General features: G+C 34.7%; 1 protein-coding gene across 1 annotated transcript in view; it reads right to left on the bottom strand.

Annotated features, from left to right (window-relative positions):
* Positions 1-18761, bottom strand: part of LOC100916840 (sodium-coupled monocarboxylate transporter 1-like) — a 39691-nt gene that overhangs the window by 14577 nt on the left and 6353 nt on the right. Inside the window, exons 4-8 of the mRNA XM_023505537.2 lie at positions 12736-12803; positions 11494-11648; positions 9463-9603; positions 2754-2883; positions 747-835 (exon numbers count right to left, since the gene is read on the bottom strand). Coding sequence (XP_023361305.1) covers positions 747-835; positions 2754-2883; positions 9463-9603; positions 11494-11648; positions 12736-12803 — 583 coding nt within the window. The remainder of the gene's footprint in view (positions 1-746; positions 836-2753; positions 2884-9462; positions 9604-11493; positions 11649-12735; positions 12804-18761) is intronic.

Here is an 18761-nt window from a genome sequence, read left to right as displayed (position 1 = left end):
TATGTCAACATAATAAATTGGTTTTCTTGCAACTTTATACATTTAAAAGCAGTTTTCTAAGAAACTGTCAAAAGATTGACAAAAGATTGTCAAGATAGATGACATCTGTCTTAGAGCACTGAGCGAAACCCAGAGATGTCAAATGTTATGCTTTGGATCACAAAGCTAGGAAGCACCAATTCTGGATGGAGATCTTTTGGACTCCCACATTCTATCTACTATCTACTATTTCATGCTACTGACCCATTCAACTTATTCATCTGTTTTGACAAATAGTGAAATCTTTAAGAAAAAAGTGGAAAAACTTGACATAAAACTATTGAAATCTCACTGGAAATATGAAAACATTTTGAGAATTAGGAGTTTAGGGATAGAAAAACCACCTCTCTGATATGATTAATGCACATCTAGAACTCTTTTAAGAGTAAAATGTTAACTCTAGTAGGAAAGGCCTCCAGTATGGTCCCAACAAAGGTCTATTGTTTGATAACCAGCCAGGGTAAATCCAAAGATACTAGTCAACCATATATAAACTTGAGATTTTTCTTGCTTAGAGCAAATATTGAAGACCTTATATAAAAGATACTGAGAATGCCTGTGAAGGTATCAGTATACCATTTAAATTACAAGCTTATCATTCCTATTGCTGGAATTCATCCTGAGCTCATGAAATATATAGATCTTTACAAAGTACTCCAAAAAAAAAAAAAAAAAATCACACTTCATTCATTACATAATGTTCATACCTCAATGTTGCGCTATATATACATGCCACAAAGAGTCCTGGTAGTCCTGGAAAATCTCGTAGAATGTCCAATACTAAATAGGGCATGAGCTGAAAAAGTCCAAAGTTTAATAATGTTGGTCCTTATACAAATGAATTTATAATCATTGATGAAGAAACTCGATTTCGCATTTATCTAGTATGGTCAGAGAATGAGCTATTTTAAATGGATGAATGTTTTGCTTTTAAATAGATTGCATTAGGTTTGTTTTTATATCACCTAAATTTTATTCTGAATAAATACCTCTCTCCAGCTCTGCCCCTCCCATACTCTTTCTAACCTTTTGGCCCAAGGAATGAGGTGAGGAAGAACCATGTCTTCTCATATTTTCTTTATAGCCAAGCTTATTATTTTTTAATTTGCAATATTCAGATTTGAATATTCTGTGATTGATTTTTAAACTTAAATTATTATAGCATTAAATAATCATAGTCATTGTACACACACACACACACACATAATTTTTCTGGCTCTGCTTATTTTACTTTGTATAGAGTAAATTTTTCCCCTGCTTCTCTCTGTTTATCAAGCTCATGAGAAATGACACATTATTATAATACAAAATATGTCAGAAATAATGTATTATTATATTCAAGTGCCCCAATATGGGCAATGTAATGTTATCCTTCAGTGACAAAATTTACTGAATAAGATAAAACAAACAGCTGTCCCCAAAATGTTTTCCTCATCTTCCAGAAAAATCCTGATCCTCTCTGACTTGTGAATAACTTTCTAAAGATGGTTTCTACGAGAGTAATCCAATGGATCACAGGTACCTTTTGTCAGGATCAACCAAAGGAAATGATGAATAAGAGTAAAAAAAATACTATAAAAGAACATTTTGATTCATCTTTGCAAAACCTTGTGTTTTAAATTTTTCTCCCTCCCTTTCTCCCATACCTTTCCCTAGACAGGAAATAATACAATGTTAAATATGTACAATTCCAATGTACATATTTCCACATTTATCATGTTGCACAAGAAAGTTTGATTTCTTTTGTTGTGTTTGAGTTGGAGGGGGTTGTTGAAAAGTTGGCTCTTTTCAATAATGAAGCAAATCCAAGACTTGTGATAGAAAAGTCAATCGCATCCGGAGAGAACTATGAAGACTGAATGTGAATATCAAAGAACAGTATTTTCACTTCTTTGTTGTTTCCTGATTTTTTCTTTCTCATTTTTTTCCTTTTTGATCTGATTTTTCCTGTACAGCATGATGAATGTGGAAATGTTTCGAAGAATTGCACATGTTTTATACACATTGAATTGCTTGCTGTCTTGGGAGAAAGGAGAGGAAAGGGAGAAAAGATTTTCCAAAGATATATATTGAAAACTATCTTTACATGAATTTGAAAAAATGCTACTAAAGATTCTTTGTTACAAGAGGTTGGGTGGAAAAGAGCAATTCATTCAGAAATGAAAATGATATAAAAACAAAAGAAAGCACACAAAAGAAAAAATATTCACTTCTATTGGAAAATTGCCCTAGAAGCTTCAAAAGTGTTAAGTATACTGAACTTTCAAAGATGTCTTAAATCTGAGCCATTTGATTCAATGATAGAATGTGGAAAACAGCTAGTTTCATCAACGATCAGATAACCGTTTGTCCAGGAATATTGTTCAGATACTGCATGATTTCCTGTTGCTTTATATTTATATTTGAATTGTCCTTTAAAATTCATGTTTGAGACCGATCTATTATAATTGTTCGGCCAGAAATATCAATTTCTAGTATCTTCTTCAGGTTTCCACATTTAATTTTTAATTTTATGCCTAGGATTCATCATCCAGATATATGTGTACATATCCATGTATATCATAATATACAAATTTGCCCAATCTTAGCAGAGTTTCTAGCATGCCTACCTATTTCATAGTCTATGGTTAATGTTTTTATAAAATAAAAATTTTTTATAAAATAAATAGTATAAAATATTTTAAATGTCTAGTATAAAATATAAAATACTGAACCTGGTCTGGTGCTGACACTTTCTTTGCAGTCCAAGGATCACAGTCATGATATCTTGAATAAAGGATAAGACCACAAAATGTCATAGTGCCAAGAATTCCCCAGCATCCTATAAGATTTAAATAAATGGACCTACAAAAAATAAATAAAATATCATTAACATGCCAGGGCTTTTAAGAAACATCACCTAGAGGAAAAAACAGGCATTACCATTTTGCTTCCAAGCTTCATCAAGCAAATAAATAAATAAATAATGTAAATAAAATAAAATAAAATTAATTCATTAAGCAAATGGATAAACCATTTAGTTGGAAAAAGAAAATTTGTTTGGTTTACTCTAGTATCAGATTTCTCTTTATAACAGCATGTGATGAAGGAAAACAGATGAGATGACTATGAATGCATTTTGCTCTGTAAACCAAAGGGATAATTTCAGAGAACTTGGAGAAGACTTATAGGAATTGAGAGTGAAATGAGCACAACCAGGAGAATTCTGCTCAATATCATGACTAAATGAGTGGTGAAGAATGCTGCCCCTCAACCTAAAAGATTTATTCAACTTGCAAAATGAGGTACACATTTTTGAACATGGCCAATGGGAAAATTTTTATCCTACTTGTTCACGCTCATTTGTTGCAAAGGATATTTCTTGTTTTTTAATGGGGAAACAGGAAGGACAGAAAATAAATGCTTGTTCATTTAAAAAAAAAAAGAGGCGAGGTGATTTGGCCCAAGCCATGCTGCTACATTTAAATCCAGGTTAGAACGTCACTTTTTTTTCTCTCAAAAGAGCAAGCTATGTGCAGCATGACAAATGTGGAAATGTTTAGAAGAACTGTACATGTTTAACCTATATTGGATTGGGGAAGGGAAAGAGATGGGGAGGGAAGGTGAAAAACACAAGGTTTTGCAAGGGTGAATGTTGAAAACTATCTTTGCATGCATTTTGAAAAATAAAAACCTATTTTTTAAAAAAAAGCAATCTACATTGCACTTAAATTGTATAGTTCTTTGAATGATCCTAAATTACTTATTTCTTGTCACAAAAAAAAAATCTTTAAAATAATAGTAATGTTCTGATGACACAGTATGGCTATAAATCATGGAACACTAAAATCTGAAGAAAACATAATTGTGGGGTATACAAAGGACAAGTGCAAGTCGCATGATAGATTAAGTATATTCCAACAGTTGGAAAGGATCTCTCATTGACTACACACACACCTACACACATACATACATACATACACACACACACATATATAATACCCTAATATTAGACTATGCTAGTTCTTCAGATGTTATCACTATTCTTCTAATGGCCCAGTTTTAAAACTTTGGATCTAATAATCAGTATCTAAATACTTGAGAATCCAATTCCAATAAATTTTGGAAAATGCTACATCCAGAGAGAGAACTGTGGAGATTGAATGTAGAGCAAAGCATACTATTCTCATTTGGTTTTTTCTCTTCCTGGTTTTCTTCTGATTTTTCCAACATAACATTTTTTTCCAACATAACTCACATGTAAATACATTAAAAATGAATACACATATAATCTATATCAAATTGCTTCCTAGCATGGGGAGGTGAGAGGTAAAGGGAAGGAATGGAGGAAAAAGTTTTGAACTCAAACCTTACAAAAAATGTTGAAAATTATCTTTTACATGTAATTGGAAAAATAATATACTATTAATAATTTTTTTTAAAAAACCAAATGAGAAGAATCACTTCTCAACCTATTCCTGTTGCTTGTAGGAACAAATGTAAATCCCTCTTTGGGGCAGTTTCAAGATCCATTTCAAATCTTGATCCAATATACTTTATTTTTTTTTTTAATTTAATAGCCTTTTATTTACAGGATATATGCATGGGTAACTTTACAGCATTAACAATTGCCAAACCTCTTGTTCCAATTTTTCACCTCTTACCCCCCACCCCCTCCCCCAGATGGCAGGATGACCAGTAGATGTTAAGTATATTAAAATATAAATTAGATACACAATAAGTATACATGACCAAAACGTTATTTTGCTGTACAAAAAGAATCAGACTCTGAAATGATCCAATATACTTTAAATCTTATTATAGATTACTCATCAATACTAGATGTCCCTGGTGCCCCATCTTCCTTATGAATAGATGGTAAAGAGCTCCTTTTAAGACAAAACACCCAGACTATACATCTCCATTTCCCATTCAGTGGAGCTACTAGGGATTTCTCCATCACACCTGCTTTTCAACTTTTTGTGGTGTTGTCTTTCACCATTAAAATGTAAGCTTCTTGAGGGCAGAGAATTTCTTTTCCCCCTTCTCGTATCCCTTGCCCTAATCTTTGGTTCAGTCAAATTGATCTTTCTGCTCCTTATACATAATATTCTATCTCCTATCTCTCTCTTTATACATCCTATCCCCCACACCTGGGATACATTCTTTCCTTACCAGTCTCTTAGAATCTCTAGTTTCTTTCAAAGCTCAGCTCAAACATTTACCTCCTATGTGAGTTTTCCTGACCCATTTCAATTCCCAGAAACCTCTTTCTCCCAGTCACTTTGTATATCCAATCCAATAAACACTTACTAAAGTGACTCCTACTATGTACCAGACATTGTGCTAGAGACGCAATTTCAAGAAACTTACACTCCAAAGCTACAAATCTATGTAAATCCTTCATATGTATCTTTAAAACTATGCATACTGATCAATATGGAAATAGGTTAAAAAATGATTGTATAGGTATAACCTATCAGATTGCTTGCTGTCTTGAAGGAGTGAAATAGGGGAAGGAAGAAAAATTTGAAATTCAAAATGCTACAAAAAAAGAATACTGAAAACTACCTTTACATGTAACTGGAAAAAGAATATATTGAGAAAAAACTGCATGTGGCTTGGTTAATAGAATAAAATTTTATTTTCCTGAAAGCAGGAATTTTTTTTCTGTTAGTACATAACTTAGTGCTTGGTACATCATAAGGGCTTAATGAAATATTTCTTGTTGTCCTCACTTACCACCATCTTTCAAGGATTTTATCACCACACCAGGCTTACACTACTGGCTTATCTCTCTCCTGAGGCAATCCTCTTTGAAAATTCAATCCTGTACACCTGATGAGAATAATGTTTCTCAAAAACAATCTAAGTCTGAAATCATCAGTGTCTAGCCCTTTGCCTACAGGATAAAATCCAAATTTAGTCTGGCATTCAAAATGCTCCATTAATTGACCCCAGTAAACCCTATTTCTTTTTACCAAGCATTTGTTCCAAATAAAGCCATCTGCTAATACTCCCTTAGATATAAGTTTTCCTAGTTCATTTTTTTTTCTTTATACAACATTTCTCATTAGGGTCAGCTCCCTTCTTTTCTGAGACAAATTTTTTTTCATTTTTTTTTAACAAAACAAGCAAGCAAACGGCAACAAAAAAAATGAAAATACTATATTGTGGGGCAGGTAAGTTGTGTAGTGGATAGAGTCCCCAGCCCTGGAGTCAAGAGGACCTGAGTTCAAATGTGATTTCAGACATTTAACACTTCCTAGTTGTGTGACCCTGGGCAAATCACTTAACCCCAACTGTCTCAGAAAAAAAATACTATGTTGTGATCCATACACATCATCTCCAGTCCTCTCTGGGTACAGATGGCTCTCTCCCATCACAAAACCATTAGAACTGGCCTAAATCACCTGGCTGTTGAAAAGAGTCATGTCTTTCAGAATTGATAATCATATAATCTTGTTATTGCTGTGTATAATGCTCTTGGTTCTACTCCATTTAGCATCAGTTCATGTAAATCTCTCCAGGCCTTTCTGAACATTTCTTTCAGTCCATCTTTTGTTCTATAAGGTCCAGTTCCAATGAATGGTCTTGTGATGGGGAAAGCCATTTGCATCCAGAGAAATGTTCATTTCTTTCCATACATCCTATAATAAATGCAATCTCAAGCTACTGTCAATACAGTGCCCCTCTTCCCTACATTTTAGTGGATGTTTCACTTATCAGAGTCACAGATGTGATCATTTAGCATCTTGTTTAGTCATTTTTATTTGTGTCTGACTATGTTACCCCATTTGGAGTTTTCTTGGCAAATATAGTGGTTTGACATTTCCTTCTCCAATTCATTTTACACATGAAGAAATTGAAATAAAGAGGCTTAAGTGTCATGGGTCATAGAGCTAGCAGGTGTCTGAGGTCAGATTTGATGAGCCTTCCTGACTCCAAGTACTACACCATCTAGTCCCATTAGAATGAAAACTCTTTGAGTGTAGTGTCCATCTTTCTTTTTGCTTCCATTTGTACTCTCAATATGTGGCACAGAGTAGGTACTTGCTACACCCTTGTTAACTTGACTCCTAGCTCCTTGGAGACAAGGGTCCATCTTAGTGTTATCCCATATCCCCAATTCCTAGCCTGATAGATGCTCAACAAGTGACATTTTCCCTCTTGGAATATGGAGTTCAAAAGACAGAGCAATTTTAACAGTTTTTAAAATATTTTGCCATACAAGAAACTAGAAACTTGAGTAGCTGTCCCATCAGTTGGGGAACGGCTGAATAAGTTATGGTATATGAATGTTATAGAATATTATTATTCCATCAGAAATGATCAGCAGGATGATTTCAGAAAGGCCTGGAGAGATTTAAGTGAACTGATGATAAAGTGAAATGAGCAAAACCAGGAGATCATTATATAGAGAAACAGCAATATTATAACGCTGATGGACACAGCTCTCGTCAACAATGAGGTGATTCAGGCCAGTTCCAATGGTCTTGTGTACCCAGACAGACAACAGTGGTAACTGAATGGGGATCACAACATGGTATTTTCACTCTTTTTGTTGTTGTTTGCTTACATTGGTTTTTTCTATTTTTTCCTTTTTGATCTGATTTTCTTGTGCAATTTCCATGAATATCATGCTGCACATGTTTAGCATATAAAGAATTGCACATGTTTAATATATATTAGATCATTTGACATCTAGGGAAGAGGTTGGCAGAGGGGAGGGAAAAATTAGAACACAAGGTTTTATAAAGATGAATGTTGAAAATTATCCATGTATATATATTTTTTAAATAAAGCTTTAATTAAAAATGTTATATAATTATTACATAATAATATTTTACCATAACTTTTTGGGAGCATGGTCAATTATAGTTTCATAGCCCTAGAGCTGGAAGGGAAGCAAGATAACGATCTTTGCCAATTTCCTCATTTTACAGAAGAGTAAATTGAAGCCCAGAGAGGTTAAGCAAGTTCTTAAAGGTTACAGAGACTGAATTTGATTTCAACTGCTCCAATGACAAATTCATTACTCTTTCCAGTGCTTCCCTCTAGTGCTATACAGAGAAGAAACCCACCCTCTTAAATTGACCTTTTTTCCTAATCTTAGCAACACCCTCAACTCCTAATTCTCCTTCAACTCATATATCCAATCACTTGACAAGTCTTGCCATTTCTCACTCCACAACACTTCCGCCATCTGCACCCTGCTCTCAAATAGACTTTCACCTCTCCCCTAAATTATTCCAACACCCTCCTAATTAAGTCTTCCGGTCACAAAGGTATCCCCATTCAGTACATTCTCCACATAGCTTCCAAAGTGACTTTCTTCAAAGGCAGATCCCAACCTGAAGTTTTATGTGAAGATCAGATATCCCCTACTCAAAAAGAGATACAGCCCTCTGTTTTTCCTTAAGCTAACATATAAATTACTGTGTTCCAGTAATCTGGCATTCAAAATGCTCCATTAATTAACCCCAATAAATCCTATTTCTTTTTACCAAATATTTGCTCCAAATAAAGTCATCCGCTTTATAATAAAGCCAGCCCTTTATAATGGGTTCCAACCCATCTATCCTTTCTTTTCTATTATCCAAAAAATGATCTTATCACTTCCACACACAAAGCATTCATTCTATCTCTCATCTCAATGCCTTTAAACTGCTTGGCTTCCATTCCTCAAAATGCATTCACTCCTCTGACTCAAAGATATAAACCAACTACTGCTTTTCAAATAAGGGTATTCCTGGTCCCCTCAAAAAGCCGGTGGAGCAGCACTACTATTCACAGGTTATTGTTTGTCCTTCGTTCTTGAAGAGGACCCCGATACTCTGAAGGAGATATCTTAACATGCAATTGAACTAGATTGAAGTGAAGCAGGACTGTGCAAAGTCATCAGCCTCACCTTCTCTTCCTGACCCATCTACTTCCAGTGGCAAGATACTTGATTGATTTGCTAAAAGACCTAGTTTATATTTCACTTCTGACATCTGCGTGAACTTGGGCAAACCTCAACCTTTCTGAGCCTCAATCTCCTCATTTTACAAAACATGGATTGCATCTGTAACTGTCTTTGTTTTTCTTAGGCAAAGAACTAAGGATCTGAGAGATTAAATGATTTGCCCAGTATACGCCAGAAATTGTCTCATAGCTAATATACATTAGAAGCAAGATACAATTTTCACTAACTCTAATGCTTGTCTTCTAACTACGAGGCCATATTGTCTGTCCCTCATCATCATTATTAAAATAAATATAATTATATAATTGTTATTTTTAAAATTATGATATATAAATTATATATATGAAATATATAAACACATACACATTCTATATGATATATTAAAAGAATTAAAGATTATTATACAGAAAGTCTTTCATAAAAACCAAAGGATAATTTATAAATATATAGAGAGAGAATACTGGAATAGCTCTTACAGTTTTGCATGGAATCGGCTTTTGCAGGAGTTGTATCTCTGAACTTGAGCTGGATTGATACCAAAGACACCAAGCCAGGTGATAGTACCACCAATGACAATGGACCAGAAGGTATACCTTCTAAGAGGATTGGGATTGAAGCTAAAATAAACAAACAAACAAACAAAAAAAAAAAAACAAGTAACAGAGAAAGCAAATTAGACTACAGGAGGAAATGAACACTGCCCAAAAATTTCACATTGATCAGTGAAATAGTTTTCCCACTGAAATTTGATACATAACGGTAGGGGAACTGTCTTTGACAGTTCTGATTATTAAATTATAATTTTCCTCAGTTTCCCCCTCTAAGAAATAAGGGGTTTGGCTTACAAGAGGTCCTAGGGGACAAAGTAAAGAGCACAGAAAACAGAGTTTGAGTTCGGATCCCAGCATTTGTTACCTTTTGGACAAGTTATTAAATCTCCGAATGTGTTTCCTCATCTGTGAAAGGATGGAATTATACAATGATCCTCTTGCTAGAGGATCCTCCAGCACCAATATGCTGTGATTCTAATCATTCATTTTTTTACTCTTTTTTCTCAGAGAGTGGCTATTTCTTAGGCAATTTCTCATTTTACTGTAAATCAGAAATTTTTTTCTTTGTATCTTCAGAATTTCCCTTCAGAATATTGTACCCTATGAGAGCTAAATTCCCTTGAACCTTTTGAAATGTACTCCCCCATAATCTAAAACACATCAGACTATGTAAAGCTTTCTTGTCTCTCATATTATATGACAAATTCAAAGGTAACGTAGTCACTTTCTCCCAGAGTGTCCCATCATTCTCCCCTCCCCTGGATTTTGCTCTTCATTATTAGTGACAATCAGATTCAAAATGAATTTTGTAGGTTCTTCCATCTCTTTGAAATAGGAAATCTATGTTTTAAAAAAGATACTTTTTATATTTTTAAAGATAAGTGCATTTGTCTTTTTTAAAAGTGCAATATACTTTTTTTCACTTTATTTTTCTTGCTTTTTTTTTGGTCAACATGGCTAATATAAAAATGTTCTGTGTGACTTCATGTGGGTAATTAATATCAAATAGCTCAATGCATGAGGAAGAAACTGGAAGAAAAATCTGGGAACTTCCAATCTTTAAATATGTGATCTATAAAAAGTTACAATCTTACAATCTCCCAGAGAGAATTTCTCCCCCCTCACCCGCCTACCCAAGGCAACTGGGGTTAAGTGACTTGCTCAGTTACACAGCAGACACTATTAAGTGTCTGAAGACAGATTCCAGGACCAGTGCTCTATCCATCAAGCCATCTAGCTGTCTTTTAAATACATTTCTAATGGCAATGGTTGGTGATCTCACTTGATTCTCATAATTATTCTGAGATATATTTTTTAAAGTCAAGACTTTTGTGATTTCTTTAGTATAAAGAAATCCCAACATAGAAATACTCTCCACCAATCCAGAGTGGCAACTCATCTACAAATTTTTAACCTTAGGGAGTTGCTTGGGCCACAGGAAAATTATGACTTGACCAGGTTCACACAGCTAGAATACGTTAGAGGCATTATTTGAACCCAAATATCCACACCTCAAGGCCATCCTTATAATACATTTATGCTGCCTCTTAGAAGACACTAATGGTGTCATCCTCATCTCGTAGAAAATTAGGGGGTGAAAAAGAAGTCATTTCACCAGCCTATGGCCACAAAAGTGACAAATATCATAAGGTTTTTGAACTTAAGATCCATCCTGATTCTTTTCGCTACACTATTCCACACTGAAACATGGGGTCCAAGACATATCAACTAAATCCTAGCTTATTTATCATTTTCTGCTTCTATGTATAATGTCTCCCCCATTAGAATGTAAGCTTCTTGAGGACAGCTTCTATCAATCTTTCCATATTTTTTCTTTTCCCTGTGCAAGGTACAAGACCTGGCATGGTAAGTGCTTGCTGATGGACTGCATGCCATCCTTAAAGAAGATTTATCTTGAAAACACACATGCATTCCCTGTGGAAAATGGAAACTTACTCCCAGAAATTTAACCTTCCTCCATAATAGGAATTGTTTAGGACATTGCTGATTCCACCTTCAACAATGGTACCCTGTATGATCACGGAAAAGATTCCAGCCACCTTGATCCCAGCTTGGAAAACATGTATCCAGACAACAGCTTTGAACCCACCCTTTTAGAGAAAGAATATTTTGTGTTATAAAAATCGTACATTTAATATCACAATACATTATGGCCTATTACATTATATGCAATCCAATTATTACATTTAACACATGTGGCACACAAATGTTTATGGATAAATGTGATATCACACGCACAAATCTGTATGTGATAATGTAAAAGTCCCATCTACCAATAAATACCTATGGTTATAAGCTATATGGGTTGTATGTTATATAACATTATACTATGTTATGATATAAATTGTATATCATCTGTAGCATATGATAATTACATTATAAAATGGTGTCAAAATCTATTATATAAAATATAGCATATGTTTGCCCCACATAACGATATATTGTTTCTGTTACATTAATCATATTGTTGATTTATAGTACATATTACCATTCCAATTATAGGATCATAGATGTGAACTAAAAGGAACATTTTGAGATCACTCATTCTATAAATGATGCAACTGCAGCCCAGAGAGCTGACCTTCCTATGGTCACACAGGAATTTTTTAAAAAGTCTTCTGAGTCCAGCTTAAGGAAAAACCCCATATAACTCTAATTCTTACTAGGAAAAAGATCCAGCAACTTGTAAGGAATCCAGGATTCCTTCTCCCATCAAAAAAAAAAAAGTGAATAATCTCTTCCCATTAGAGTCAACAAAAATAAACAGGAAAAAAAATCATCTGAGGAGGGAATATAAGCTGGTTTTCACTACAATATTTCCCTATGAACACCTTTAAGTTTAAAGTACAAGTTATAATAGGGTGCTTGGTCAGGAGGCTTTTAAATGTTACCAAGTCATGGGAGTTAGGAGTACGTCACTCACAGAATCTGAAAAATCTATGTAAAAAATTCTGGCCTGAATTATTATGGTTTAACAGATAAAACATGTTTACGATATTGTGTCTATAATTTAGGTATTTCTGAGTTTCTAAATTTTTGTGTCCTCTGTGATTTCCACAGAACTCCCAACATTCCATCTAATTTCATATGCACAATATATCAAAATCCCAATGATGTAGAAGTGATAACTGTATAAATAATCAGCAATGCCCTATGGAAATTGAAGATAAGTCTTACCATTGAGCTGTAGAAGGTGCAGATCATTCCCGTGGCAAGAATTGTGCCCCACAAATTGAGTCCCGTGGCTGCCGGAAAAATGATATTTCACAAAACAAAACACTTCGTCAGTGGGGAAAGCTTTTCATTTGGGTTCAGGGAATCAAATCATGGTTCTAAATACATGGAGACTTTGGGAGTATGATTAAGTCACTGTTTGCAACATGAAGGGATTGATTAGATGACCAAGATTTTAGCATTTACAGATCAGCTAGATGGAACAGTGGACAGAACACTGGCCCTATAGTCAGTTCATATCTGGCCTTAAACATTTAGCACTTCTTAAGTGTGTGATCCTGGTTTATTACTTAAGCCCAATCATCCCTTACACATACCATACCCACCCACCCACACACACACACACACACACACACAAACATACACACAAAAGCACACACACACAAGCTCAGACACAAGTATGCACACAAGCACGTACATACAAGTGCACAAACAAAGTGCACATACAAGCGCACACACACAATAAACACAAGCACACACACAAACACACACACCACACACACAATTTACAATTTGAAGGAACCCGAGATCTTGTCTAAGGTTTGAGTTTTACAAAAGGAACTCAAGCTTAGAAAGGTAAAATGACATGCCCACAAAATCAGATAACTGGAAATATTTATTAGAGTTGGGAATTGAACCCAGTTCCTTTGATTCCAATGTTTTTTACAATGTGCCATCTCTAAAGTCTCTTTTCCTCTCAATAAATAGTATTTTATTTTTTCCAAATACACATAAAAGATAGTTTTAACAGTCACTTTTATAAAACTTTGTGCTCCAAATGTTTTTCCTTACTCCTGTTACTTTCCCCCTTCTCAAGACAGCAAGCAACAGGATATAGCTTCAACATGTGCTATCTTTTTAAACATATTTACATATTGGTCACGTTGTGCAAGAAAAACAGACCAAAAGGGAGAAGATAACAAGAAAGAAAAAGCAAACAAAACAAGGTGAAAGTACAATGCTTTGGATTCGCATTCTGTCTCCATTAAGTCTCTTTCTACAACAATAATTCACTTAACTCATCTGGATGATGGAACTGGGGTAAATGAGCTCTAAGGTTTTTTCTTCCTCCTCTACCAACCACGTCATCCCACATTCTCTTTTTATTTCCAAAAATCATCTAAGATTATAATAGGAAACTATATTCACAAAAGCTGTCATTTGCCATAAAACTCTTCTGGTGATTATTCATATATATACTTATGTATATGCTCATGTACTCCAATCCTTCTGATGGAACTGGGGCATAAACCTTAACCATATATATAAATACATAAGGTTTCCAAATGGAGGCCAGATTGTTATCACTTTTCCTGTGGAATAAAATGTTACTAGAAAGCTTCCACTCCTCATGACAGAGTTATATTTATGTGAACTGTTTAAAAAAGTTGCTAAAATGTATCATTCCTCCTTTCACCAAGATCAGTCGTTTTCAGGACTTAATGCCATGTAGTTCAAGAGCTTTATTATCACCCAGTTTACAAGTTAATCCTTCATATGCTGGAGTTTATAACCCTGTGATTCCAAGAGATACAGAAAAGAGATATAAACTAGCACAATATATGATCAAACAAAGAAAAATCATGTAGACAGAATAGATACATATATAGATTGCATATAAGCAACGTGCTCAAAGGGCTAACAAGTAAGTAAAGCTGCATGTTTAGAAAGGTGATATCTTCTTTTTTGATTAAAGCTTGATTTTTAAAGCATATACATAGATAATTTTCAACATTCACACCAGCAAAACCTTGTGTTCCAATTTTTTTCCCATTCCCTTTCTCCCACCCCCTAGAAGGCAAGCAATCCAATGTTAAACATATGTAATTCTTCTATACATATTTCCACAATTATCATGCGACACAAGAAAAATCAGATCAAAAAGGAAAAAGAAAACAAAATGCAAACAAACAACAAAAATGGTGAAACTATTCAGTGATCCATACTCAGTTCCCAGTCCTCTCTCTGGGTGACCATTGGAACTGGTCTGAATCACCTCATTGTTGCAAAGAACCATGTCTGTCATAGTTGATGAGACAATTTTGTTGTTGCTGTATGCAATGATCTCCTGGTTCTGCTCATTTCACTCAGCAACAGTTCATGTAATTCTCTCCAGGCCTCTCTGAAATCATCCTGCTGGTCACTTCTTATAGAATAATATTCCATAACTGACTGGATGCCCATCAGTTGGAGAATGGCTGAATAAATTATGGTATACGGATGTTATGGAATATTGTTCTATAAGAAACGATCTGCATTGAATCCCATTTTTCTCTTCATTCAAAGCACCATAGAATCAAGATTTTGAATCAGATAGCAAATTCTCAAAATCCACCTGTATCAGCTGGGACAAGTGATTCTCAGTACCCTTACTTATGAAAGGAAAGGATGAGGTCAGATTATTTCTAATGTTGCTTCTCATTCTAGACTCTATGATTCCAGGGCCTGCAATGTAATTTTACAGTGCTTGTAGAAATAGTGATTCCACCCTCACTGGAAGCTTCCAGGAAGACAATAGGTGTGGTTTGTGGAAGGGACACAGGTTGGAGTGGGTGACTTCTGAAAGATAAACCCCACATTCAAAATGTCTTATTCAATGAGGTGAGCAGAACCAGAACAGTGTACATGACAGCATTATTATACAATGAACAATTCTAAGTGATTTAGCTATTGTCAGCAATACAATGATTTAAGACACTCCCAGAAGGCTCATGATGAAAAATCCTATCCGCCTGAAGAGAAAAGAACTGATGGGGTGTGAATACAGACCAAAGTTTATTATTTTTCACTTTCTTTTTCTTGTTCCTTTTCCACAAAATAACTAAATATGGAAATGTCTTACATAATTGCACATGTGTAACAGCTATCAGATTGTTTACTGTCTGAGGGAGGAAGGGAGGGAAGGGAAGGTTAGAATTTGAAACTCAAAAACTTAGAAAGAGATCTTTCTGGATAAAACTTCCCTAAGGAAGTACTCATTCATTTTGTGACTTGTTCAGTATATTCTGATAAGTATAAATTCTGATTTTTCATTTGCGATAAACTGGATAAATGGATTTACTTGCTATTCAGTATGTGTAATGGTCCTTCTTTTAAGTCAAGTCACTAAATACTTATTAAGTGCTTTAAAAAGGGGGCAGCTAGGGATGTAGGATAGAGCACCAGCCCTGAAGTCAGGAGGACCTCAGTTCAAATCTTGGCCTCACTTAACACTTCTCGGCTATGTAACCCTGGGCAAGTCACTTAACACCAATTGCCTCACAAAAAAAAAAAAAAAAATAGAATTGTTAAAAAGAATTTTTTGGAGGAAAATAAAATGTATATAAGACCTAAGTCCATACATGATCATAATAGGATTTTCAGCTGGAAGGGTTCAACCCTATCATTTTAAAGATAAGAAAAGTGATTGAAGAACAGGTAGGAAGCGGCAAAAACAGGATCCAGCCTCAGTCTAGTTCCTATGATGCCAACGTCATTGGCCCCTACCCCAACCTGAAATCAAACATTATCAATTTCTCAAGCACTTATTGCTATAGCTACCCATCACCAAGGCTTCTGGATCTTACTTAACCTCAAGCTATTTCAATAAAGGAGCTAGAAGCTTAATCTTCCTAGGTCACAAAGTATAAAGCAGGTGTTTTTCTAGTAGCCAATATTCACCGTTCAGATCCTCCCAAATCCTTTTAACCCCTTGACGTTGGGAATAGTGAAAACAGAGGCCACTTTTGTTAAAGTGTTCTTTGTGTGTTTGTAAAGTGTTTGTTTTGTTAAAGTGTTCTTAGAATTCAATTAAAACCTACATTAAATCTAAAACTTAGATTTAATTAATTTAGATTGAATTACAAACCAACCAATAATTTAAGAAGACTACTTCTAATGATGAGAGATTTACAAAAGTCATCATTGGCACTTCTGACAATATTATAAGACATTCAAAGAATTCTGTATCAAACAGCATTTTAGATACACAAAATTCCATTCTTACAGTGATTCCAAAGTACTTCTGATTAATAGTATTATTATGTCTATTTTAAAAAGCAAGAAATTTCGCTATACCAATCAGACTCCCAAAAAACTATTTTAATGACCTAGAAAAAATAACAAGTTCATATGGAAAAACAAAAGGTCAAGAATTTCAAGGGAATTAATGAAAAAAAAAAAAATCAAATGAAGGTGGCTTAGCTGTACCAGATCTAAAATTATATTATAGAGCAGCAGTTACCAAAACTATTTGGTATTGGCTAAGGAATAGATTAGTTGATCAGTGGAATAGATTAGATTCAAGGGATAAAACAGTCAACAAATATAGCAACCTAGTCTTTGACAAACCCAAAGATCCCAGCTTTTGGGATAAGAACTTACTGTTTGATAAAAATTGCTGGGAAAATTGGAAACTAATATGGCAGAAACTAGGCACTGATCCATACTAACACCGTACACCAAGATAAGGTCAAAATGGGTTCATGACCTAGGCATAAAGAATGAAATTATTAATAAATTAGAGGAACACAGGATAGTTTACCTCTCAGACCTGTGGAAGGGGAAGGTCTTTATGACCAAAGCAGAACTAGAGATCATTACTGATCACAAAATAGAAAATTTTGATTATACCAAACTGAAAAGTTTTTATACAAACAAAACTAATGCAGACAAGATTAGAAGGGAAGCAATAAACTGGGAAAATATTTTTACAGTCAAAGGTTCTGATAAAGGCCTCATTTCCAAAATATATAGAGAATTAACTCTAATTTATAAAAAATCAAGCCATTCTCCAATTGAAAAATGGTCAAAGGATATGAACAGACAATTCTCAGATGAAGAAATTGAAACTATTTCTAGTCATATGAAAAGATGCTCCAAGTCATTATTAATCAGAGAAATGCAAATTAAGACAACTCTAAGATACCACTACACACCTGTCAGATTGGCTAAGATGACAGGAAAAAATAATGATGATTGTTGGAGGGGATGTGGGAAAACTGGGACATTGATGCATTGTTGGTGGAGTTGTGAACGAATCCAACCATTTTGGAGAGTAGTTTGGAACTATGCTCAAAAAGTTATCAAACTGTGCATACCCTTTGATCCAGCAGTGTTACTACTGGGATTATATCCCAAAGAGATTATAAAGAAGGGAAAGGGACCTGTATGTGCACGAATGTTTGTGGCAGCCCTTTTTGTAGTGGCTAGAAACTGGAAACTGAATGGATGTCCATCAGTTGGAGAATGGCTGAATAAATTGTGGTATATGAAAATTATGGAATATTACTGTTCTGTAAGAAATGACCAACAGGATGATTTCAGAAAGGCCTGGAGAGACTTACACGAACTGATGCTGAGTGAAATGAGCAGGACCAGGAGATCATTATATACTTCAACAACAATACTATATGATGACCAGTTCTGATGGACCTGGCCATCCTCAGCAACGAGATCAACCAAATCATTTCTAATGGAGCAGTAATGAACTGAACTAGCTATACCCAGAAAAAGAACTCTGGGAGATGACTAAAAACCATTACATTGAATTCCCAATCCCTATATTTATGCACACCTGCATTTTTGATTTCCTTCACAAGCTAATTGTACAATATTTCAGAGTCTGATTCTTTTTGTACCAAAATAATGTTTTGGTCATGAATACTTATTGTGTATCTAATTTATATTTTAATATATTTAACATCTACTGGTCATCCTGCCATCTAGGGGAGGGGATGGGGGGGTAAGAGGTGAAAAATTGGAACAAGAGGTTTGGCAATTGTTAATGCTGTAAAGTTACCCATGTATATATCCTGTAAATAAAAGGCTATTAAATTTAAAAGAAAAAAAAAAAAAAAGAAATGACCAACAGGATGATTTCAGAAAGGCCTGGAGAGACTTACACGAACTGATGCTGAGTGAAATGAGCAGGACCAGGAGATCATTATATACTTCAACAACAATACTATATGATGACCAGTTCTGATGGA

Source organism: Sarcophilus harrisii, chromosome 5 (assembly GCF_902635505.1).
Source record: "Sarcophilus harrisii chromosome 5, mSarHar1.11, whole genome shotgun sequence".
NCBI lineage: Eukaryota > Metazoa > Chordata > Mammalia > Dasyuromorphia > Dasyuridae > Sarcophilus > Sarcophilus harrisii.
Note: the sequence above shows the minus strand (reverse complement) of the source record. Positions and strands in the feature narration are given on the sequence as shown.